The 24,723-nt window shown below is 43.5% G+C and overlaps 1 protein-coding gene across 4 annotated transcripts in view; it reads left to right on the top strand.

The window, feature by feature from the left end:
• ClC-c (chloride channel protein 3) overlaps positions 1-19,994 on the top strand; it is a 75,106-nt gene extending 55,112 nt beyond the window's left edge. For all 4 annotated transcript variants that reach the window (XM_075689647.1, XM_075689649.1, XM_075689650.1 and 1 more), the window contains 15 exons: positions 72-231; positions 1,945-2,151; positions 3,773-3,853; positions 5,131-5,313; positions 7,194-7,283; positions 7,374-7,454; positions 8,476-8,661; positions 9,296-9,381; positions 9,930-10,166; positions 12,067-12,162; positions 13,636-13,694; positions 13,796-13,903; positions 16,843-16,961; positions 18,103-18,197; positions 19,769-19,994. In XM_075689647.1, coding sequence (XP_075545762.1) covers positions 72-231; positions 1,945-2,151; positions 3,773-3,853; positions 5,131-5,313; positions 7,194-7,283; positions 7,374-7,454; positions 8,476-8,661; positions 9,296-9,381; positions 9,930-10,166; positions 12,067-12,162; positions 13,636-13,694; positions 13,796-13,903; positions 16,843-16,961; positions 18,103-18,197; positions 19,769-19,859 — 1,879 coding nt within the window. In that variant the 3' untranslated portion in view covers positions 19,860-19,994. The remainder of the gene's footprint in view (positions 1-71; positions 232-1,944; positions 2,152-3,772; positions 3,854-5,130; positions 5,314-7,193; positions 7,284-7,373; positions 7,455-8,475; positions 8,662-9,295; positions 9,382-9,929; positions 10,167-12,066; positions 12,163-13,635; positions 13,695-13,795; positions 13,904-16,842; positions 16,962-18,102; positions 18,198-19,768) is intronic.
• The last annotated feature ends 4,729 nt before the right edge of the window (positions 19,995-24,723 follow it).

Genomic DNA, 24,723 nt, shown 5'->3' with positions numbered 1-24,723 from the left:
TTAACCGGCTATGACAACCTGTTTGCATTATTGGGCTGTTATATATGCATGTTCACGTTTGCTTTTTTCAGGTGGCCAGAAATGTTTGACAGTGATATTGACAAGGAAGGGGCAGGGTTTTACCTCCTCTCTTACCTGTTGTACGTCCTATGGAGTGTACTTTTTGCTGGCCTGGCTGTCATGTTGGTGCGGACATTCGCTCCTTATGCCTGTGGTTCTGGAATTCCAGAGGTGGGCCTTTCCTTCTTACTTAAGACAACATTTCAAGTTATTACAATAAACATACCTACAGTGCCATGCAGGAGTTATTGCATTGGGGGGAATACAGGAAATAATTGTAAAAGAGAGGACCATGAGTTGGGCTTAAAAATACAAAATACAAAGCTATGAGGCTGAATATGAATTCATAAGAATCCACAAACATAAGAGTTCATGCATGGATTGCACATCTTGTAAATATGCCGGTGTATGAACAAGAAAAACTCTATAGTGCACTGAGCCAAATTATCATTATGCTAATAAATCATCATTAACCAGTGATATTTGTGTTGCATTAGTTGTTTGATTTTTACATAGTTCCTGAAAAATTAGTATGGTTCATCGTTACAAAACTAGGAACTTTCTTATGCAGTGCACTAGCTTTAAGTCTGTACAGATAGTCTCAAAACTAGTGCTGTAAGATGATGTATGAGTGCTTTGTGAATCTGGTGTAGTGATTTCTTGTTTTATGTTTGTAGCAGAAAGGTGATACTGATAAGGCAAAGCGTACATTTTTTACATTGATGTATTGGCTTTTTTTCAGAATTGCAAATTTGTCTAATCAGAATTTAATAGACAAACTTGGCAGGTGCACATGGACAAAAAGTTTAGCCCTAGTATGAGAGGTACACAAGTGAGAAAATTCAGGACTGCATTTGTTGTGCATTCTAAAGTGGGGGAAAAAATATATATATATATAAACAAACAAAAAGGAATTTCATCATATTTGTTTCAGACTACAGTCCACATTATTTTCCTGGTCCCATTAGTTATGCTGCATAAATACTCAATCTGACAGCAAGCATTTAGCATACCATGTCTTCATTGTGCACTTTGGAAGCTTTAAGGAACCTACCTTTCTGCTGTGGGAGTAATTAACCGGCCATATACAGCAATACACTCCAGAAACTTGCATGTGTTTGACATTGGATGTGAAGCATACAAATATGAAATGTAATAATTTATCAGGATTGCGTTTTGTTTTGAACTCCTGCTATCTTATGGTTATATATCTACTGCACTGAATCTGTCTGTGCAAAGCTTGACACAGGGTGGCAAAGAACTATAACGAAGGGATGAGTTGCTATACATTCTGACCTCTGGATTGCATTTAAAATATTGAGATTAAAGTCCTTGGTCTCTGCAATGTTTGTGTGGCAAGGTTTGTCCTCTGCTATGCCAGTTGGCATACATGTACTTCATTTCATACTCAGCAAGCAGGCAACTCTCCAAGCTATGCAAACAGTGTGATCATAAAAATTTACCACTCAGCATGTTTTCTTGTGGGAACGCATAAATCTGCTGTGTCCTTTATGTGACAACCTCTCCATCTACTACTACTATAATGTGGAGTCAGCATCACATCCCTTCAGGTTTTGTTTTCATTTTTCTGGCTTCTAACGTATACAGCTCTATCTTCTGTTCCGGAATGCAAGTAGTGCGAATGTTGCTCTAACTTCCACAACATTTCATTGTGTTTATTAAATCGAGCATGTGCCCTGAGTGTATTGGATGGATAGCAACTTCATTTACAATTGCAAAGCTGCAGTTTACAGGCAAGAGAGGGAAAAAGTTAGGCGGACTTGCTTGCGGCCAAGTATTGAAGAGCCAGTTGTTGTAAATTCTGTTACCCGTAAATGTCTGGTGGGTCACGCTACTATGTTGTTGCTTGCACCACATGTACAGATCAAAACCATTCTGAGTGGTTTCATCATTCGCGGCTACCTGGGCAAGTGGACTCTGACCATCAAGTCGGTGTGCCTGGTGCTGGCTGTGGGGGCGGGGCTCAGTCTGGGCAAGGAAGGGCCCCTCGTGCATGTTGCCTGCTGCATCGGCAACATCTTCTCCTACCTGTTCCCCAAGTACGGCAAGAACGAGGCCAAGAAGAGGGAGGTGAGTACTTGCATCACTTTCTGTCCGATCCCTTTCAAATCTTGAGAGAGAAAAAAACTTGGCAGAACCCATCTCCTGATGATGTTGATGGCAATGCATTTAGCGTGGAACCAATGTAGCAAAACAATGCATTGCTGTCATCGAAACGAGATATGTATGAGGCATGTATTGTTGTGCGACTCCTCATTTGTGCTTCCCTAAGAACACTCAGTGCCATCTAGTGTTGCCCCCACGATGCCTGTGTATGGCTTCCGAAATGCATGACATGCTGGTGTATGCGAATGTTCAAAAGCAAATCACGTGGCTGCTGGGCTTGCTGCGCCATCTGGTGGCGCTGCCGACAAATCTGTGCATGGCCTCCGAGATGAGAAGCGGGGTGTACTGGTGCCTGCAAATGTTGAGACTTCTTCCCTCGCTTGCCGCACTCCGAGTGGCACATACACAGTGACCCAAGTTGGCGAGAGGTTCATTGAAGAGTGGCACGAACCCAGTGCATTCATGGCGCAGCTTACTGAAGCGTTGGCGTGAAAGATGTTCAATGAAAATGGGCACAAACCCAGTGCATTTGTGGTGCAGCCTGCTAAAGTGCCGGGTTGTTGACCTTGACGGTGGTTCGAATTCACTTGGCATTGGAGAAATTGGTTAGTACACACAAACATACATACCTAGTCCCCGAAAGTGCGTGAAGTATCCTAAGAATGCTAATGCCTTAAAATAGCGTGCCATGGAATGTTGCTAATGGGAAAGATGCCTTTGGTTAGTGCTACTATGTGGCTGCTTTATTGTGTTACCCACTGGGAACAGCCATATGGAGCCAACAAATGATGAATCCAGGTAAATGTTGGAGAAATGAGCAAGAGTGAGCAAGATGAATAAGGGGTAACTGAGGTGCTTGATGTTCTGTTATTTGCGACCACATGAATCCAAGAGGGAGCACTTCAGAGAGCCTCTGCTTATTGTAAAGGGACAAATAATGTAATTCATATGTGTGTGCTGTCATGGCAGAGTGCAACGCTAAAGTACCTGAAACTGCTAAGTGCAGCATTGCATAACCAGATGCTAGATGCGCCCAGCTCCAAAACTTGCAACAGAGGTTGGGTATAAAAAGTTAGCAAAGTGTAACTACTGTCAGAAAGGTATGTCTTAAGAAAATAACTGCCTTTCATTAGACCTTTACTGAAATATTTGCAGTTCTTGTTAATAATTCATTATTAGTGCAGCCTGTGTGGTTTGGGACCAGTATGCAGCTATTTTGTGTTTTTAAGCTGCTGTTTTGTTCTGAAGAGAGGTAGCAAGCAAAAAGAGCATAGATGCTGATGCTCTCTTAGTAGACATGACAGCATTTAACGCTGGACCTTTAAAGCACTTGGAAGCAGTTCATAAACATGTAGGTGAAGTGAATGCATAACCTTGACATTTTCGAAGTCAAGTGTATACATTCTCTTTTCTGTGTCTAGCTAGGATATGCTGTACTATTCCAAAATTGGATGTTCTGTCACCCTCAAGCCAGAGCTGAACATGCTTATCTATTGAATTCTTGTTGATGTTTCTGTGCCTAACTAATAAAGACAAGAGAATCTGTGTCGTGGCTTACCTGGTAACGTTGTCTCTCTGCATCCAGATCCTTTCGGCTGCTGCAGCTGCAGGAGTGTCTGTTGCTTTCGGGGCTCCCATCGGTGGCGTACTGTTCAGCTTGGAGGAGGTTAGTACTAAGCATGTGTAGAGTGTTTTATTTCACTTTGGAGCATAGTTCAGGAGGATAAGCAGATACTCGCCCATATTCAATTGCCAGTGTTTTCGCATGATCGGCACTCATTTACACTCGTTGCCACTCGCTCGCATTCCTACTTGCGCCCAGTCATACTCACCAGTACTCACACGGGTTCTTAGTTACTTCCATTCTCATACATATGCTCACATACGTATGTCGACACGTCTCTCACGTCCACTCGACGACAGTCACATCAATTTTCGTGCCTACTCAAAACTACTGCCACTAACTTTGGTTTGTACTGTAATTAACATGCACCCAGTACTGCTCATAGTCATGTCCACTCTCATTCGTACTTGCATATGCAATCTCATGTCTGTGAAATGACTACGAGTCAGGGTGCTCACATGAGTGAGTATGCCGACCTATGCTGTGGAGAAACGGTTGTATTGTGGTTATGTTCATATTTTGTTGGTAGCGCGCAGGCTGAACCTTGTGAAAGTGGGGCAAGCTCTTGGCTCCATTGACCGGGACTTTTCTTTTTGCAACCATAGGATTTCATTCCAAGAGTACTAGAGGGAAGTGAGACATTAGTGTGTGCGTGTAACACCAGTACAATGGCTGAGCCAGCATGGGAATGGTGGATAGCACCGGCATTTGTACAAACTTTCGTTCTTCTGGCTTCAAACTTCCTTCTTGTGGGTAGTTTGTCATTGAATGTTCTTTGTATGGCAAGGGTTACCCTCATGCCATCTGTAGTTTCTACCATGTGACTGTTTTCAACAGACTAGAAACAAAAAAATGTTTAGCAAATCAAAAATAATTACCTAATCCGAGTGTTACTGGCCACTTTCGAGTATGACTGTCACTAAATGTCACCTAGATTTAGTGACAGTCATACTCGAAAGTGTCTAGGTTTATTCAACTGCTAAAAACATTGCAAAGTTAATTCTTGACAGAACTAAGCCACATAGAGCAATAACAGAAAGCCACACTGCACCTTCTCAAAGAATGCAGGCTGAATTCATTTACTGCTCACCGATCCCATGGTAGTTGAACTGCAGTGTCTGCTTTCCCTTAGTGATTGTGGTATGGCAGAGTAGTATTGCAGCCCAAGCATATTTAGTATAAAATTTAGAACTTCTTTTTGTGTTCTACAACTGTCTTCAACGTCTCTCTGCTAAATGTTGCTGGGCATTCACCCTTGTGTTCCTACAGCATGACAAGAGATACGACACTGTAAAGCCATGCTTCCCAATGCCATGCAGGTGAGCTACTACTTCCCGCTGAAGACGCTGTGGCGTTCCTTCTTCTGTGCCCTGGTAGCAGCCTCTGTGCTGCGCTCCATCAACCCTTTTGGCAACGACCACCTGGTGATGTTCTACGTAGAGTACGACCTCCCGTGGCTGTTCTTCGAGCTGCTTCCCTTTGTTCTGCTTGGGATCCTTGGGGTCAGTCGCCACTTCTGCAATGTTGTTGTATTTTGCGTAAATTTTCTTTTGCTGTTGTGTTTGTGAATGACTGCCAAGCACCTGGCATTTCTTCCAAAATGGTAAATAAATAAATTAAATTCTTGGGTTTTGAATCATAGATATAAAAAAAAATAGAAAAGAAAGGCTCATAGGTAATAGATACTCGAGCGCTAATTTACAGCCACCGAGTGCGCTTAGAGTATGGGACTGAGTAGAGTGGGGAGGAGGCGCATGGTGAAAGTCTGTCGTGTCGAGGGTGTCACTAAGAGTTAGCACGAACCAAACACTGTCTTAAAAGGCCCAGCAACCATGACGGGCCTACTTATGAAGAGTCAGCATGTCGATAGGCGCCGGAGAGGAGGAGGGGTAGTATCAGAGGAGGTTGGCTTGCCAAGTCAAGCCTTTTCTTACATTTTAATGTGATAGCACTAAGAGCCTTGTGTTGCAGAAAATCCAGTGTTGATGTCAGCGACGTTGTCCGTTAGAGAAAAATCATCCCAAACCACGCAGGCCCTCCATGTGGCGCACAGGCATTACTGACCTAATGGAATTCGTGAAAGTAAGATGCATCAGAAAATTTGTCAAGTACGACTTACACACAACCTACAGACATGATAGCGTCGAATTGTAATTTGAATATACGAGAAAACATAATTCTGTTACTCGAAAACTCGGACAGACCCCTTCTCCAGCGCTTCTGCAATTCATAGACCAGAGACGGCATCCGCAATTTGCACAGGCCAGCGCATAAATATCTTGGAGTCCACGGAGCGGCGTGCCCACTTCCTTGAAACATTTCCAGGGGGCACTCGCCTCTGCCGCATTACGCACCAGCAAATCTCCGCCTGGGGGTTCACGCGCCGTATTCACAGCTATCGCCACCAAACCTACTGTGATAAGCATCTTCACCTATCTGTTTTACAGTGCGTGGTGCGTAGTGCCATTGGTAAGCATACTGCACACTTTGGCAATAATCCAAACCGACTGCCTTTCCCTGCCTCAGGCGGCGCGATGTGGGCATCACGTTTAGCTTCGGTGGCATCCGGCGTCGCCCTCTAGCTCAATTTCATTTCGGTTTCCTGTTGCCCTCTTAAAATACTATGCCACAGGAAAACAACAACACTCGTCTCAGGCCGCCGGAGCACCACCAGCTCCATGTCTGTTGGCTTCTCATGCCGCAACAATCCGTGCAACGCTTCGCATTATGTAGATGTGAACAATAGTTGAGTATGTCAAATTTTTTTAGTTGCTTCGGATCGTACATTTTGCCAGCTAATACGTTTTTCTCGCGGTTTTTTCCAAAATGTATGAACGAGGTTCTACTGTAATATCATATTTGCTGAATGTTTACTGACGGATTTTACACCTGTAGCGGTTACGGGCTCTGAACTTGCTGTGATATATCTGAAGTCTTTGGCATTTTACGCAGCACGCTTGATACATATAGCTTTACAACAGTACATGTATGCATTACTGGAGAAATACCACTGTTGATGGGAAATGACCGTTAAGCATCATCAATGGCAGGAGACCCACCCTGTGAATTTTTGTCATTAGGTTCTGCCATTGTATTTGAACACTCCTTATGTGTTCTCTACTTTGAACATTCTTGAGACACAAAGTGAAACTGTATAAAAGAATGAAGATTATGGCAGCTAGTCTCTGGATTTTTGCAAGCTATCAGCTTTGCTGCTTGACACTATAGGTTATGAAAATTGTGAATAGTGGCCTCTTGCATTGCTAGCTTTAAAGCAGCAAACTGACCTTAGCTGCAAGTCATTGCCCCAGTGTGCTTTAGCTGGATTTGTGCTTCCCTGCACGTTGGTGACGAGTCTTAATGGACATACCTTATGTTGCAGGGTGTGGTGGCCACCATCTTCATCAAGTGCAACATTCGTTGGTGTCGATATAGAAAGGAATCTCGTTTGGGCCAGTATCCCATAGCTGAGGTGAGTGGCATTTCCTGAACACTTGTTGTTATCTCTAGTTATTCTTGTTATTCTTCACGGCCCTAAATTGACTCATGTTTTTTCTCACAGGTTATTGCGATTACGGTCATTACGGCTGTTCTCAGTTTTCCCAACGAGTATACACGTATGAATACTAGCGACCTTATAAAGGTAAGGCAACAAAACTGTTGATGTAACTGTAGTTTTGTATTTGAGTGCAAGCATCCATTACACATATTACCTGTGGTAGAAAGTGCCTGTGAAAATATTTTGCAACCAAGCTGTTAATGCAGCTAGAGGCACTCAGAAACATAAATGAAAGATGTAATTGCAAACACTTAAATGCAATTATGTGTAGATCCAAATAAAGAACTGAATGTTGCAGTGTGCTGAAGATTGGAGTTAATATGGGGGATAATAGAGGTGACACAAGGGACAAATTGCATTCATCAGTTGGTGAAAAATGACTGTTAAGCATCATTAATGGCAAGAGGTGCTCCCTATCGATTTGTGCCATCAGGGTCTGTCATGGTCACTCCAGAGGACACATTACTAACACTTTGAAATCATTTTGTACCCTACAAGATGCATTGTGACATGCTGTAAGAAGTGACAATTTGTCACTTCAGGTACGACAATGCTGTAGCGATCTTGCTGTTGAGACACTACCTTCAGTGTTCAAAAAGATATCCAAGTGACCGTGTCAGCATTGCTGCCATTCCGAATTCTCGAGATTGCACCAGCACTAAAGAAAAACCTTGAGGGATAGTATTCTTGGTGCTGCTGTTGTGTGCCTCAGAATAACGGTTTGGCCAGGAAGAGTAGTGTAAACAGCTTGGCTGGATATTGGGTTGTGATTTATCAAGGTCGTACGAGTCTGTGGAATCTTTCTGAAAGTTAGAATAAAAATAGATATCACTACGTATACATGTGTAGCTCTCTTTGTGTTTCGTGTATGTGAGAGTGCATGTACTTGCTTGGTTTGTGAGATAACATTTACTTTAACACTTAACATTTACATTTAACATTTACAAAACTGTTGATGTAACTGTAGCTTTGTATTTAAGTGCGAACATTCCAGTGCATTTGCGTCTGTTGCTGATAGAATGCTGCTGCCGGATGGCTTGTTTAGTTACATGGGTACCATGGAAGTGTGCTTACACGACCCTGTTTGCTCTTATTCTTCTCACAGGTCTTATTTAGCCAGTGCGGCATTACTGATGTGTCACCGCTTTGCGACTACAAGCGCAACTTTACCAATGTAAACAATCACATTGACATAGCTGAGGCTGGGGATGGCGTTTACAACTCCCTTTGGCAGCTCAGCTTAGCTTTGATATTCAAGCTGCTCATCACCATCTTTACCTTCGGCATCAAGGTGTGTCTTTTGTTTGCTAACTGCCTTTCATTTCTCCAGATTGCTTGGAAGGATGCAACAGTAACTTGTCCTTATGAACCAAATTCAGCTAAAAACTAGCATCCTAGATGTGCGAAAGTTTCATATTATTGGTTTATTGGTCACTTGTGGCTCTAGATGACACTTCACTAACACTCAAAAGCATTTTGTGAGGATTTCAGTTAACATACAAGATGTTTTCTAGTTTGCTCTCAATTCATTTGCTGTTTGCTGCATGCATTTTATGTTAGGACTTGAATATCTGATGCTGTGAACTTCCTTAGCAGAAAACCTTTTTCCTTATTGAAAAAAAAAACAAAAAACAGGTATAGTATCTAGAATGTTTTGAGATTTCCATCATCATCTTTCCATGTTTTCAAGCTTCAAGGTATCTTGTGTAGAACTCAAAATTTCCGTCAGGCATCTGCATACCATTTAAGCTTGAGTTCAGCGCAGCCAGCTTACGCACATGAACCCTGCATCTTTAAGCTAAAGCATAGAGAGGTGCTAAGCTTGTAATAAACCTTCTATAGCTGTTTTTCACTGGAAAATGCTGTAGCCGCTGTGATCTTGAGGTAGCTGCTCGGTACCTTGCCCCACCCTTGCTGCATTTCAGGTCCCTGCTGGTATCTTCATTCCGAGCATGGCCTTTGGTGCCATCATGGGCCGTATGATTGGCATCGCTGTGGAGCAGCTTGCTTAGTGAGTTGTTACTGCTCACAGTTCTTGCACTTTTGCGCAGACCAGTATTTGATGTGCATCTGACTTTGTGGCAGTGTAATCCAGTTTTTTTTTTTTTTTTTCATAAAGGGAGGGATCTCTAAGCACCAGTTCATGCAGACAACCAAAGGAAGAGAAAAATGGTAGAAGCTTAGCTTGAGTTGGTGGGGCCCCTCACATAAACTTTTTCAGATAAGGAGATGCAGGTAGCTTGCATATACCAAGTCATTTGAGTCCCTTAATCCAAAGCTTCTTAATTGCACCTTTGTCTTACAATATATTGTGGTTGTGTTGACTACCACTGCTTGTTAGTGCAATTACTCAAGATAACAAAGGAGAGCTAATGGTCTTTTATAATAGTAAACTTGCATGATTATGGAGATTTGTTCTTTTGGTAAAGTCATCTGATTCATTGTGTTAAAAGAACCTCGGTGCACAATCAAAATTGTGTTTCAAGCTGAATCACACATCAAGCCAGTGCAAAAGCAAAAGATATCAGCATGATGCCTTCTGTGGTTTTATGTCTGCAGCCAGTACCCGACCCTGTGGGTGTTCCAGGGTGCTTGTAACACTGGTGAGAACTGTGTGACACCTGGCCTCTACGCCATGGTAGGGGCAGCAGCCTGCCTGGGCGGGGTGACAAGGATGACCGTGTCTCTGGTGGTCATCATGTTTGAGCTGACCGGCTCGGTGCGCTACATTGAGCCCCTCATGGCAGCTGTCATGGCCAGCAAGTGGGTTGGCGATGCTCTGGGCAAGGAGGGCATGTATCCTTCCCGTATGGTGAAGCTGGTGCTTTGCTTCCTGCTTTTAACGCATTTGCTTGCATATAAGGCAATAATGTGTGTGCATGTGTGTTGTATGCACGTGTGGGTGTGCTTGCTCACGCGAGTGAGAGCACCACTTTGAAAAGAGCGCCTTTCCTCATATTTGGAACTGGGCTGTGATTATAATGTCCGACATTCTTTTTCCATTTTGTTATGTGCCGAGCTTACCCGTCAGGTGACAGAGCTCTGCGGGAAAGCAAGCCTCGCCATTATCGTGAGAACAAAAGACACATGCATACTTAGGAGCGGGCCTGCATTTGTAAAAATGCGAGAGCATCATACAGATAGATGGACATGACAATGTAAAGCAGTCTCGAGGCCCAGTTTACTACAGATGTGTGCATTAGACATCTGGCCACTCACAGCAGGGCATGGTGGTCTTGTCAGAACTACAGTAGAACTTCGTTGATACCATTCCGTAGTGTGCGATTTCCCACACTAGTTGTCGTGATCAAGAATATAAAATTGACCAAAAACAGCTACGCTTTTCTTTTTTGCCGGTTAATACGTTCCTGGAAAACATCATCTTTCGGCACCAACGTTTATTACATCCCCAAATTGTGATCATATGATATGTTTTCCGGCAACGAAATCCCATGTGAACAAGAAAAGGTGCGAGGCACTCATGATCGTGGGCATTAGGTGACCACCACGACAGCTTCCCCGCAGTGCTTACCCATCCAAGCATGTGAAAATGCTGGCACACACTCGGTTTCCTCTTGCGGTAACAGAAAATCTCCTCACTGGTTTTTGTCTCGCATGTCGCATTCACAGCTATCGTTACCAACCGTTTTGTGATAAGCATCTTCACCTGTTTCACAGCGCATATGGCACAGTGACGTTGGAGGCTTACTGCACGCCTTTCATAGGTGACAACCCAAACTGTTACTGTTCCTTGCTGGCAGTGTGAAGTGAGTGTCATGTTTCACTCTGGCAACGTCGTCAAGTTATTGTGCATCACCCATCATCTCGATTTCGTTTTGGTTTCCCATCGCCATCCTAAAACACTATACTGGGGACCCACCAGCATGGTGCATGTTGGCTTCTTGTGCTGCGACAGTTTGCATTATGTATGTGAACTACAGTTAAGTGTCGAAATTTCTAGTGACTTCATGTCGTATGTTTTCCTGGTTAGCAAATCTTTTCGCAAATTTTCCTCCAACGTGTGAGCAAAGTTCTGCTGTACATTGAGTGAAACATAACATGAATATTGTTTCATGAATACAGGCCCCCTGATGCGTGTGCTGTTCACATTGGTGTAGCGATTCACTCATTATCCTGAGCTAAAGGGTTCTGTGTTGAGCTGTTGAGCTCTTGACCGTGGCTTGCATTATGATAATATTTATGTTCTGGATTGTCAGAACTTTTTGATCACTTCTTATTCGTGGTTAAAAGGAGGCCGCTTCAGTGCAGAAGCATTGGTCTACTGTGGCTTTTTAAAGATTTTGTGTGCTTTCTTTGAAGCACAGAAAAAAAAAAGGGCTGCACAAACAACTGAAACCGATCTATTCTTTCAAACTGTGCATTGAAATTGTGGCCACAAAGTTATTCATTCAACAGTTTAACAATCAGCACTAATTAATAAAAGCACCTTCAATACTGGAAGCTTTTCAAGGAGGGTGCTAACAACATACAGCTGGTTTCATCACACAGAAGGCTTCGTTCTGTGTTATCTGGGACACCGTGTGGATTTTTTTTATAACCAGGGGATTCTCGTATTCATAATGACGTTTAATCTACTTCGATTGCCATTGGGTACTTTTTCTCAAAACAGAATAATATTTGTTGCATGCAAAAGTGTCTCCAGAGATGTTTGTCTCCTTAATTGTATGGGGCATAGCTACGACGCTCACATTCACTTGAATGGCTACCCATTCCTGGACAACAAAGAGGAATTCGCCCACACCACTCTTGCGGCTGACGTAATGCAACCACGGTGAGTTCTAAAATGTGTGGCAAACTGCCAATTGCTTGCAAAGTCTGCACTCATCAATGCCTTGAGCTGCAGTTTAAAATGCAGCAGATAGGTCTCACCTCAAGTATGCACAGGGAAAAACTCTGTTCCAAAGTCTGAGAGGTATGTCTGAGTGAAAATATTATTGAAAATAATAACTGTGCTCCTGTGACGTCACTTAGACATGTAAAATGCATTGCAAGATAGGCTAGTCGGAAGGTTTAACTCGCCTTATTCAAGTGTGTATAAAAGGTAGAAATGCTGTCATTAGGCAACCAATAGACTTTTCAATGGAGCTGTCTGCATATTGAAGAAAAAAGAATAATCATCACTGGAAACAATTGCTCAAACCCCCTAATATTCTTTTTTTTTTCCAGAAATTGATAAATATTAAGAAATCTGAACTTTTCCAATTCTACCAGCAGTGTGCCTAAAGTGGAAGAAATTAAGTTGTCAGTCTAAAATTAGATGAAATTTTGTCTTTGACACACAGATTTCACAGTATGGTTGTTCTAAAGTACTGGCATATTCCACTCCTGTGTAATCTAGAAAATATCAATTTTCTGCTTTCAATTATGTAACAGATGCACTTCACGGCATTGGGATGTCCATTTGGTTCCAGAAATTAATCTTGTAAGCTTAATGGGGATCTGTTTTCTTTTTTTTAATGTTCAGAAACTTTTGTTGTAAAGCTTTGAGCTCTGCTCACAACAGTCATTGGAATTTGATATTTTCTTTTATCATGCAGAGGCTTTCTGCGTTTCACATGTATTTAGAACAGGGGGGATGATACCAACAGCTTCCTAGCAAGGTATGCTGTAGTGGTGGTAACTGGCGAGTTCTTTAGAAAATATTTTTATTATTTCAGCCAGAAATTTAAAAGGCATGGACTAATTAGTAAAGTAATTTACACAAGTTCTAAGATTCTAGTTGTCCTTTTCTCGAAGGATTTTTAGGACATACCAGCTCCGTGAGCCATGAAACTTGCATGGAATTAAATGCTTCTCTTGATGCTAAAACAGCTCCAGTGTAAGTTTGATGGCAGATTAGACCGAGAAATGTGATAAGGAAATTAGTGGGTGCAGGATAGACTTGACCAATACAAGACAGGATATCTGTAGTTTTCCAGAGGAGGCCCATTGTGCAGTAGACTGACAATGATAATGGCATCTGTAATTGTTCATGCTTCGAATTTGGGGACATAACAGGGGACAATAGTGTATGTCATTTTAGTGATAATTGTCTCTAAGCCATCGCTTGTTTATGAATACCCATTAAATGCACCAGCCTTGCACACTTGCGTTCGCTTGAGAAAATATTTTGTGTTGTCTCAGAAGGCCTTTCCATAATTAAGATGCTTCACTCTTGCTAGCTCATCTAGGTAATGAATGACATCAGGAAATTTAAATGTTGCATTGTGAAACAAAGAAAACATAATGTTTGACTTTGATGCAGGCGTGGGGAAGGACCACTTTGCTGTGTGACACAGGATAGTATGACAGTTGAAGAATTAGGTAAGCATTAGCATGAGATGGTTGCTATCAGTTGCAGCAGTATGACTAGTGTCATGTGTCCGTGTCCTCAATTTCTTGCGCACTACATGTTACTTTCACAGAGTGCCTCCTGAAGACAACTGACCACAATGGCTTCCCTGTGATAGTGTCCACGGAATCTCAATATCTTGTTGGTTTCGTGTTGCGTAAAGACCTCAGCTTGGCTTTGGGTGAGTCACTTCACCTTTGTTCACTGAGGAGTGGCTGAAAAGATGAAGGCGCTGCAACCACTTTGAGGCTTTTTATCCTTTAATCTTGAAGTTATGTTGTCCCTCTTGTCCCTTCTTGTCTGTTGTACCTTCTTGTCCCTCATATAGAGTCGTACATGAAGTCTACTCTAAACAAATTGTATTCATAAAAATTTACAAAGTATTCTAACAGCTTACTTTACATTCTGTTTTCAATTAAGTTCAGTTTAATTATTTATTTGAAGTGACTATTGTATTGATCATGTTACTTTAACCATGTGAAGCAGTACAATGAGAACGCAAATTCTAGGCGGCAAAAATAATAGTAATAAGCTCGAGCAGTACATTCTAAAAGTTGTGTACTGTCTAGTATTGGGAAAATTGATAGGCCACCAGACTGACATCCAGCATAAGTGTATTTCCATGCAACAGAGCTGCTTTCGCCAGCACTGGGCTCGTTTCAGAGCATAAAGGCCTGCAGGCCTCTACAGACACCTACACATGAAATTAATACAGGGTGTCTACCAACCGGAAAAACAGGGAAAACCGGGAATTCTCAGGGAATTCGAATAGTCTGGAAATACTCAGGGAATGTGGGCTTTTATGGGGGAAATTAGCTGTAACTTTATTAGAAGGGAATGAAAGTCGTGTTAATGCTGGCTCCAGTAACAGAGGAGTTGCAACGAATCGTCATTGACGCCGTGTCATCGGCACGAGGTATTGCCAGAGTAGTTAATGACCGATTTTTTCGAACATGCCCGATAATTCGCACAGCTTTGCGGCACCACCACATACTCCATATACTCAATGTATATTGCCCTGACTGCAGGGCTGAAATGGCATTAATCAGTCACCACCGCCGCCATTTCGATTATCTCGTTGCCTCGAACTGGCACTCTCGCACGCAGATCCGCTGGCAGCTGTAGCCACTACTGCGGCAACGTTAGGCCTAGCTGCTTCTAAGCTTCTTTCCATGCGGTGCTGTGTTTTTCATTTAAAGAATTCGCTGCTTTCAGCAATGGCACCAACTCCGTCTTTGTAATCCTTGCAATTGGCTTCAAAGCTCGCAGAACACAGCGCGTTGCGTAATACCAGGCTCCGAAAGTTAGCTTTGCCTTAGTACAGCAGTATTACACGGTGGGAAGGAAGCGTGGGAAGGTGGGAAGCGTGGGAAGGGGCAATTGTCACGGGACATAGTATGTATTCCTTAATTATACATTTGTGCACCCCCGTCTCCTGTCACAGTACGCACACCGATATGCCTAATAACTGTACTGGCAGGCCTTAGGAGCTTCTTCAGGCGTGCCTGTGTCAATTTTAGCCCTTAAGGGCAGTTAAAGACATGCATTCATTCTTTTCGGACTGCCCAATTTTTCGGATGTTATTGCGGGCCCCAGGGAGTCCGAAAAATCGAACGTTGACTGTACAACTGACCAAGAGGATGCTTCAAATGATCCATGGGGTGAACGCGTGGCAGAAGGAGGGGAGGATGAGAACAGAAAGTACCGACACACTGAGGAATTAACGGGAAAGTAAGCGTGCCGCCTTCTCTTTGAAGGAGCTTGAGCTCAAAAAAGAAAGTGTTGGCTGACGCTGAGATGCAAGCGTCCCTCATCCAACCAAAATAAACTTTTTAAAGCAGTGCAACCCAACGCTGAGATGATGTGTACAGGCTGAGAGTATGTCAGGACAGTTGCGGTTGACTTTCCAGCTGCTAAGAGGGAATCTTAGTTGTGACAAAGTTCAGGCCTCATCCCGATGAGCTTGCTATCATTTGATAGAAATAGCTCATATTCAAAAATATTTACTTATGTATGCATCTCCTTTTCATTCGTATTTGAATATGTTCGACTCAATTTGGAATGGGTTTTACCACTTTTTTCACTGTGCCCTCTGTTTTCTTTTTAAATAAAGTAGGTATTACTTCTTACTATTTAAACTGGATTAAGTCATTTTTTTGTTTCTACATGCTTACTAGAAAGTGACAGCATCAAGTAACATGGTGTCAGCCTATCTTGATATAAAACAATGTTCAGGCTCATTCAGGGAATTTGGCAAAGGTGCTCAGGGAAAACCTGGAAAACTCTGGGAATTTGGAAATGTCAACTTGGTAGACACTCTGTAATATCAATGATGCAAAGGATAGCACTTCTACACATCTTTGTGTCGTCTTGTTTTAAGTAGTTCGGTCGGGGAATTTTCAAGACAAATGATACAAAAAGAATCACAAACAAATTGCATGTCAACATTTGCTGGCGACTGAGCCCACTATGTTACATATTCATGAGAGAGCATGAAGTTTCTCCACTGGAGCTATGTTGTCGAATTTGGCTCTGCATTTTAATTCTTCTGTGGCAAGCCTGTCTTTAAACACAGATATCGCTCTTAGACATACCAGTCATATCAAACAGATAGACCGCATATATGCAAGCCAGCCATCTATGCCAGTGCACAAGAAAGATGTTGCTTTGTGCTTGCAGAAGAGAATGGCATTGTATTGGTGGGGTGCAGTGGATTCAGACCGCAAATCTGGATTCTAGGCAGTGTACTTCAAGCGTAATGGAAATTCAGCTTTTGCACATAACTTGCACTATTAGAATGACATAGCATGCAGTTTTTTTTTCATGTTCTGGGAAAAGAAAGGTTGATTACCAGAATTGTGAACATGTCAGATGTTAAAAGTACACGATACAGCTCTCGTATGCCTACACAGGGATTCAGAGTGTGTGTACGTATGGTTTTTGTTTCTTTGCATTAGTTAGTGTTCTCTTTGTGCTTGAAATGGGAGAGATCAACCAACTTGCTGTCATCATGCTCTTGTTCCTATGCTAGAGATACTGCCAAGAAAATAGATCTCTTAGCTTTGACAGTTACCATTGTATGCTTGAGATGGAGCATCATCCCGCATTCATGTTGTGCAGCCAATGCTCGCAAGTGCCAAGAAGGAGTTGTGGGTAGCTCGCGTGCCCTCTTCACAAGCCAGGTACCAACGCCGTGGAATGGCCCATCGCCAGTTAAACTGCGTCGCATCTTGGATCTGGCAAGTACTTCTCTCATACCTCTCTGTGGTGCCATCACGTCTGGACATTCGCTGTTTTGCTTCCACTGTAATGTGCCATTCTTCCAGACGTGCTACTTTAGCTGGTCATTCTGTGCAGTGCTGTCAACTTATAACTAATTAACTCTGACAACCTGCATAATTTTTTTAAAGCTATCTGAATGTTGAAATAAGACGCCTTTTATCAAACTTGACTTTCAGTGGCAGTGTTTGCGCAAGCTTGAAACTGAAAATATCCACTGTATGAGCTATCTCTCTTGCGAGAATGCATTGATGTCTTAACACCCTTGTAGAACAGGAGATGAAGCTCTTTGTAGGGCTAATGTGTGGTATACTCGGTATTGAATTGGCATTACAACAATAGGCCCCCCCCCCCCTGTTATCGGAGTTCCATGAAGCAGAATACATGGGCAGTGCACTGACCGATGCACACCCCGCCTTAACGCGTGTATTGCGCAAAGTGCTGTTCGTAGCGGCGGCATTGTTGACCCTTGTTATTGAACACTTCTAGCAAACTGTAACTCCACCCATCGCTAGTCTGGTCAGACGCCAGATGCACGTTTCAGACCGGCCGTGATCCGGCGCGCGATGCACTTCACTGCAATGCACCTTGAATAGCTAGTGACTGCAGTGATGCTGCTGCTGGCAACGAAATATGCAGATAGCACAGTCACGCTTCTCAAAAGAGGTTCTAGTATGCTCTAACCAGTCTGCCTTCTATAGATTCTCTTAAATTGCAAAAAAATGTACTATAACATCTGTTCTCATTATGGTAGCACTATAACCAATTAAGGCTGTAAATTGACGTTCTAAAGGTAAAAGACAATAGGAGTAGAGGTAAGGCCTTTTGACTAATGCGGCATGAATGCATCAGTTGCTGTGCTGTTTGGCATCTGCAAAAAGTCCCTGCATTTACATATGATACAACTGTTCAAAATAACTGTAAACTTGGCTCATAGATATCCAAAGAATCTCACTGGTCATTTGGCGTGGTACATTTGCTCGCAAGCTACCTGCCACACTTGTTATTTGTTTTATTTTGACATCTGAAATCTCAAGACAGAATTTGAGCATCGACTCATGTTAATGGAAGGCATCTCACATGCTTGTTTTCTTCCTGTAGGCTCCCATCACAGTGACAGACCAGACCCCCATGGAAACTGTGATCGACATGTTCCGCAAGTTGGGCTTGAGGCAGACTCTAGTCACGCACAATGGGTAGGCCTCATTGCTTTTGTGTTGCTCTTGTTGTTGTAGCAACTTCCTTCTTCAAGGATTGTGAAGGCTGCAATGAATGAAGGTGCACAGTTGTATGCAGCTATTCTTGTTAATGTCAGCCTATGTGCTGGATTTTATTTGTAGGCATTTCTGAAGCACTCAGTGTCTGATGTCAGGTTGTCGCTTACAGTGGGGAAGGCTAATTTCTGTAATGTCACTGTTCTGCAGTGTTGCCAAAATGGAATGAAAAAAAGTGTGTTACTGTAATTACATTTGCCAGCCTTACACAGCCTCACAAAGTGCAGTTTGGAACCATTATTATTGGGTTGCCCTTTATGCTGGAAAGCTTGCCGCTACTTTTTCTAAGTCTCTTTCAAACTTCATATCATCTAATCTTGTGCAGTACTAAATGTTTTCATCCTACGTTTCACTTTGTGCTGGGGTCAACGTTCACCTGAAATTGCATGCATCACGAAAAAATGCCTGTCTGATTCGACCCCCTGAACAGTGCTGCACCTTTGATGTGAATGTTATGCACTGCCCACTGTACTCCGAGCACTAGCACCAGATGTGAGACATCATTCAGTGGGCACAATATGGCTTTGGTTTTCATTTTGCTGTTGTGGTTGTGTACCATAGCCATAATTTGTGCCCTGTTTACCGTTTCTGCTAGGGATGAGGGAAGATTTCACCTGCAGTAACATTGTGTTATGCCACACAGTGCAGTTTTGTAATAATTTGAGCTGCAGAAAACAATTTCAGTTACAATTTAGTGGTAAATGCCAGAGAAATGTGTTACAGTTGTCGTTGTCAGAGTCCAGCTGAGTCTGGTCATGGGGGGCTGAGTCTGTTTGCCTAGACCCATCACGTGTGTAAATAAGAGGGTAGAGGGCAAGGGGCACACACTGGGCGTGTGCTCACCTTTCCCCCCTCACCCTTGCCCTTCTTCAAAATGTCTTCTGCCAGAGATACCAGGCATGAAACGATGTGCGACAACATCGATCGCTCCCCCCCCCCCCCCCCCAACTCATAAAAGATTCCTGGCTACGCCATTGAAACCCATTTATGTGCTTTGTATGGGCCATTAACAGCAGCTATATAGTGTAGGGCATGGTTCTTGCTGTGAAGTAGTCCAGCTCTTCAATGTGTGAGAAAAGGAAGGTGAAGATGTTTGAGCAAGTTAAAAAGTGTGGAGAAGAGAGTGTGCTGGGACATCTCCAGTCGGTAGAGGAGTGCATTTACGTATTTGTCACATATCATGCTTCTTTGCGTAGTCTGTTCTCAGTGTGGTGTTAGTATCGTTTGGGTAGTATGTTTGTACCTGGTAGATTTCTCCAGCATCCTTTTTTTTTAAGTGTTTGTCATGGGGATAGTGACATGAGTCTTTAAGACTCAAGGCTCCTCTTAACATCCCTCTAGTCTTTAAGACTCAAGACTACTCTTAACATCCCTCTAGGAGTCTGTCAGTCCAGCCAGTTGCCCCTGTTGATGTGATTTGGCTTAGCACGCCAGGAATGTGCATTATTATACCTTTGTGTGCTGAGGCTGCTACTTCTCTCTGTGTTTTTCAGAAAAATCTTGGGCATTATTACCAAGAAGGATGTTTTACGCCACATCAAGCTCCTTGCCAATGAAGACCCAGAGTCCGTGCTCTTCAACTAATACAGCCAAGAGAGACCATCCACAAGACACTGTTGAGAGTCCATTGTGTTTGAAGCGAGGACTTCGGGGACCAGCCCTGGCACTTTTAGTCAGGATGGTGCTAGCAGCTGCGCATGTACTCAAAAAAAGAAAAAAAATGAAATGACCCCGCTCTCATTAGCAAACAGCTGCTGCAACAAGCAGCACCCCCTCACAAACTGCAGCAAAGGACTTTGATGTGTGTGCGATGTTCTAGGGCACCTCCTCGGACCACTTCCCCTCATATTGACACCAGTGGTCGTAGTCATTAATAGTGCGCAGCTGAGGGGGGGAAAGTGGTCTGGAAAGCAGCGTAGCAAGAACCGTGAGGTGTCATCCTCCTCTCTCTGTAGCATGCAGCTACGCTCATTTGTGTACAGTGTATTATCGTCGCGTGCAAAAGAACCAGTCCTGGTGAGAGCAGCAGCTGCAATTGATTGACCCTCCAGGATGCCCATCTCCTAAACCCACCCCCTTTTACCCTCCCCCTCCTTTACACCCTCTAATTTAAGAACGGCTACTTGTGTGTGCGACACACAGAAGACTGACATTTTGAGTAGTTGCTGCATTTACAATGTTCACTGTTTGTATTTTAACACTACTGCATCTTTACTTTTTTTGTTGCTCTTAACAATATACACACAATTCCTGCAGCAAGCTCGAAAAAACAAAAAGAAAAGAAAGAAAACCGTGTGACTTGGCTCATTTGTGTCCTCTGTGTTTTTATTTCAATATTTTCATGTATGGTGATCCTCTCTGAAAGTTTATGGGCACGGTTTCCATGAAAGTGCTCAATCTTCTCAGGTTGGGCATGCATTCCAGAATTCAAACTTGCATATTGTAGTATGCTGTATGCTCAGACATAAATATCCGGCTATTTCATGAAACCTGCCATCTATAAATGCCTCAATAGTTGGCACAATTTGCATTGCCGCCTGATGGATTCCCCATACAATGACTGCATTTGTACTCAGAACACTGTTAAATGGCAAAATCATGAGTAAGGAATGGTCTTGCAACCTTATGCTTAAGGATGTACAGTATGAGAACTTCATAGAATCTTGCTTGTAAGTATTGCTTGTGCACAAGCAGGTCTTTAGAACAGGCGTGGCCAGCGCTTCGGCAAATCTGAAGGTTGGCCATATTAAGAGAAACATTCACTGTAATGCTATTGAACAACACTCTGGCCAGAGTTGTTTTTCTGCAACTGCTTACATATAATAACTTTGCTAGTAAATAGACTTCCATTATTTCGACCTTGGCCAGCACTGCTGAAATTTACTGCATTAGCTGGTGGGTCAAATTAGAGAAGAGGCTGAAGAAAGTGTCCAAAGACAACACTGCTTCATTTAGCAGTATTTGCCCGATTCTAACATGCCCTCCAATATAACATGCACCCAGTTTTTATTTCAGTATAGAAAACTAACGTAGAAATTGCACAGCTCCTAAACGAAGTAGAAACCAAATGCCTGCTTGATTTTTAATCTTTTTTTTTTAATGTAGCATGCCAAAGATTCCAGCAATTGGAGAAAGATGAAACCAGCTATACGCACCTTTAAAGGAGGGAATTGTATTTATACTTTATTTCCATCGTCGTCACTTTCTGACAGCACTTTGTTGCTGTCTATGGACTACGACATGTCCTGCGCACGTTGCACTCGTGTTGGATATTCCATATTTATCGAGAAACTCCGCAAGTTGCAAATTGGATGGTTGTCCGCACCTAGACTAACCACTTCGTCAGTTCGCCCTGCTATGACTGCAATTCTAGGGAATACAGTAAATGCGCGACACAACTTTGTCGGCACTCGCTTAAAATGTAAAAAAAAGAAAAATGTTTTAAAGGAGGTTTTGTGATCGATGTCTCTAAAGCGGGTCTGTATATTTTCTGCAGCGGGGTGTGGTCGACTTCCGCGATAACTTGTTCTGTCGAAATTTTTTTATGACGGCAGCGCTGGTTCTGACTTGGGTCATTGCAACACCACGAGCTCAACTTCATTTTCAATTGCACTGCACAAGCAATTTTCCGATCAATTTTTCAGGAAAAAGCCACGTGATGGTTACGAGTCTATGACACGAATGTTTAAGCGTTCGGCTGTGTTGCGGGCTAGGCGTTTTCACTCTAAATCTCGAGTTCCCTGAATTGCTTGGGGGTCTGAAGTGCCTACTTCCTCCGTGTCATTTCAGTTTAGAGGATGTTCTACGTAGCATTCTTGTTTTAACCGCTGTACTGCTCTACCGTGCTCGGATGCTTGCAGGCCTCCTGAGCATAAGGGTGACTTATTGGGCGAATTGGTACATGGCACTTGGTATGCTGGCAAACTGAAAAAATAACTATTGAAAATCGTGAGGCAAGACACAGAGCACCCAGCACCCTTTCTGTTCCTTTCTCTTCTATCCGTTTTCTGGCATACCCACACCAAGTAACTTCCAAGCATACACAGGCTCAGATGTGCGCGCCGGGCATGCCGAGCGAGGCACCGCTGCCAGCGCTCCCGACGCCGTGATGTTAAACGCCATCTAAGGGGTTTTCTGTAAGAGTCCACCTGATGGACTGTTCATTTCGGCCGCTGCTGATTGGATGCAGCTGTACGAGATGGGAGGAGACGAGCGGCCCCAGCCAATCGGCAGCAACCGAAATGGACAGTCCACTAAGTGGTCCCCTATAGGATACGCCACCGGTTAACGCAACACGGCGGCAAAACTTCCATGATGCTGCGAGCGCAATCGGCGGGTTTCGCCGCCCACGATGCACACACCGTCTGGTGGTGGTGTTACAGGAAACCGAGCTTTGCATCACGTCACCGGGCACTCCTCTCTCGTTGATAGAAGTGCCTTCTGGCCACTGTGTCGCTGTGTACGGCGATAACGGCTTGAAACTGAGCGACGAGCCAAGAAACGCTATTGGTTTGAAACGCGCGCAAACCGGTAATCATTAATTGTAAGCTGCGGTCATTGCTTAAAATTTTCTAAAGGCAAGCCGAAAATATGCGTTTTCAGCATGAGGTGATTTCGACGGATTCACTGTCCCGCTAGCGCCGCCAAAGCAGACCCTGCAGCCATTGAGGTCACTGTTTGGGTCAGCCGTGCTTGTGCCGACCAATCAAGCTCAAATTATTCGGTGAGGGTCAATTTATGGATAAAAAAAAAACTGAAAATTTTGGTCGCTAGAAGCGCGTAGACGTCGATCGGGATCGAATTAACCGAGAAATCGAATTAGCCGAAGTCGACTTAACGGAAGTCTACTGAATGAGTATTTGCTATGTACTGCAATATGTGTTGGTGCTGCCAACTGTGCAGCACTGGGCGTATTTGCATAAATGCGACAATGGCGCAGCGCATCGTATTTCTAGTGCATTGTATTCACGCATAAACGGCGGTAATGCGCTGTGGCAAGGCGAATCGCATTAATTTGCCCGGAGAGGGTAGATCGAGAACGGCTTTGCGTCTCACGTGGTGAATGTAAAAATGTTGGCGCATCGCATCGACGAAGAGGAAATGCGAGACGGCTGGCCGGAACGAGCTCTAGCCGGCGAAACGCAAACGCTGGGAAATGATTCCGGCACGTTTTGGACAAAGTGGGACGCGTCACAGGTAAACGCTATCGCACGTTGGGCGCGTTTCTATACGAACTTGGATAACATAGTAGCATAGCAGACGAGTACGAAAGGGAGACAGAAACCACGATGCGCTGTGTACATGCAACAGCTTATGCCCGGGAAAACACGTACATTTATACACCATGCCTTTGTCGCTGTCGCATTGTATTACCGTGACGAGCTAATGAATGCGACACTCTATACTGTTGCATTCGCTGTACACGTCCGGCTACTGACATTATTCACGGCTGTGCAGTCGCAACAGCTTTAAAGACGAGGAGGGAAGGCTGCAGGCGAAGCGGCATTGGTGGGCCGAGTAACTCTTTTTGCTTTCAACGTGATATTTTTTTTTGCGCTGCTTTGGATTCGCCATATTGTCATTCATGGCACCGCTTTCGTTGTGTATTGCCGCCTTGGCTTCTGCCAACCTATCGCGAATGCTCGCACGTGTCCGATCGCAAAGACGACTTTGACCGCGGAGAGCAGCCCTGGGGACAACGTATCTACGTTATCTTATCTATGGTATCTTATCCATACCCGCGAAAGAGTGCCAAATATACGGGGCCGCATATTTCGATTCGCAATGACGATCAGATTGTTATATCAATATGTTTGCAAAGCCAGATAGGTCAATCTTACCTTGGGCATTATCTTGTTAAGTCAGAAATTAACGTGAAAAGGAAAGGCATGTGTAGCGACGCCATTTTAAAACTATCACAACCACTAACGTCACGGAGTTTTGTCAACGCCTGCTCGGTAGTAATGGGGAGAAGAGCTCTGAGTTAAGGAGTGACTACATTGCGTTAAAAACTAAGCGTGAGAGCCCCGAGAAACTTTTGGGAAATTTTCACTTTCAGGAGCAGCAAATTAGCAGGGGTGTGCTAACATAATCGAAATTTCGAATTAACATTGAATAGTCCTTGCTGTTCGATTCGTGTTCTATCCTAGAATTCTGAACAATATGAAACTGTCGAATATTCGTTTGTTTTTCGAATGAATAACAACACTCATCGAAATCTCGAGGGACAGAGGCTCATGCAAGTATAAGGGCTGTTTCGAATAAGTTCTTCTGCAGGAGCGCCGTACGGTGGTTGCGCAGAGACGCCAGTTCCTGGGCAAACACACGGGGCAGATAACTTCTGCTCAGTAATTTCCATGGTCATTCAACAAGAATACCTCGCTTTAAAAGGCAGCCTATATACGAGTTTGTCGTCTCGATTTAGGCAATTACAGTTCATTATTTGGCC

This window comes from Dermacentor variabilis, chromosome 4, assembly GCF_050947875.1.
Source record: "Dermacentor variabilis isolate Ectoservices chromosome 4, ASM5094787v1, whole genome shotgun sequence".
In the NCBI taxonomy this organism is placed as follows: Eukaryota; Metazoa; Arthropoda; class Arachnida; order Ixodida; family Ixodidae; genus Dermacentor; species Dermacentor variabilis.
The sequence above is the reverse complement of the archived record's forward strand: the minus strand, read 5'-3'. Positions and strand labels throughout refer to the sequence as shown.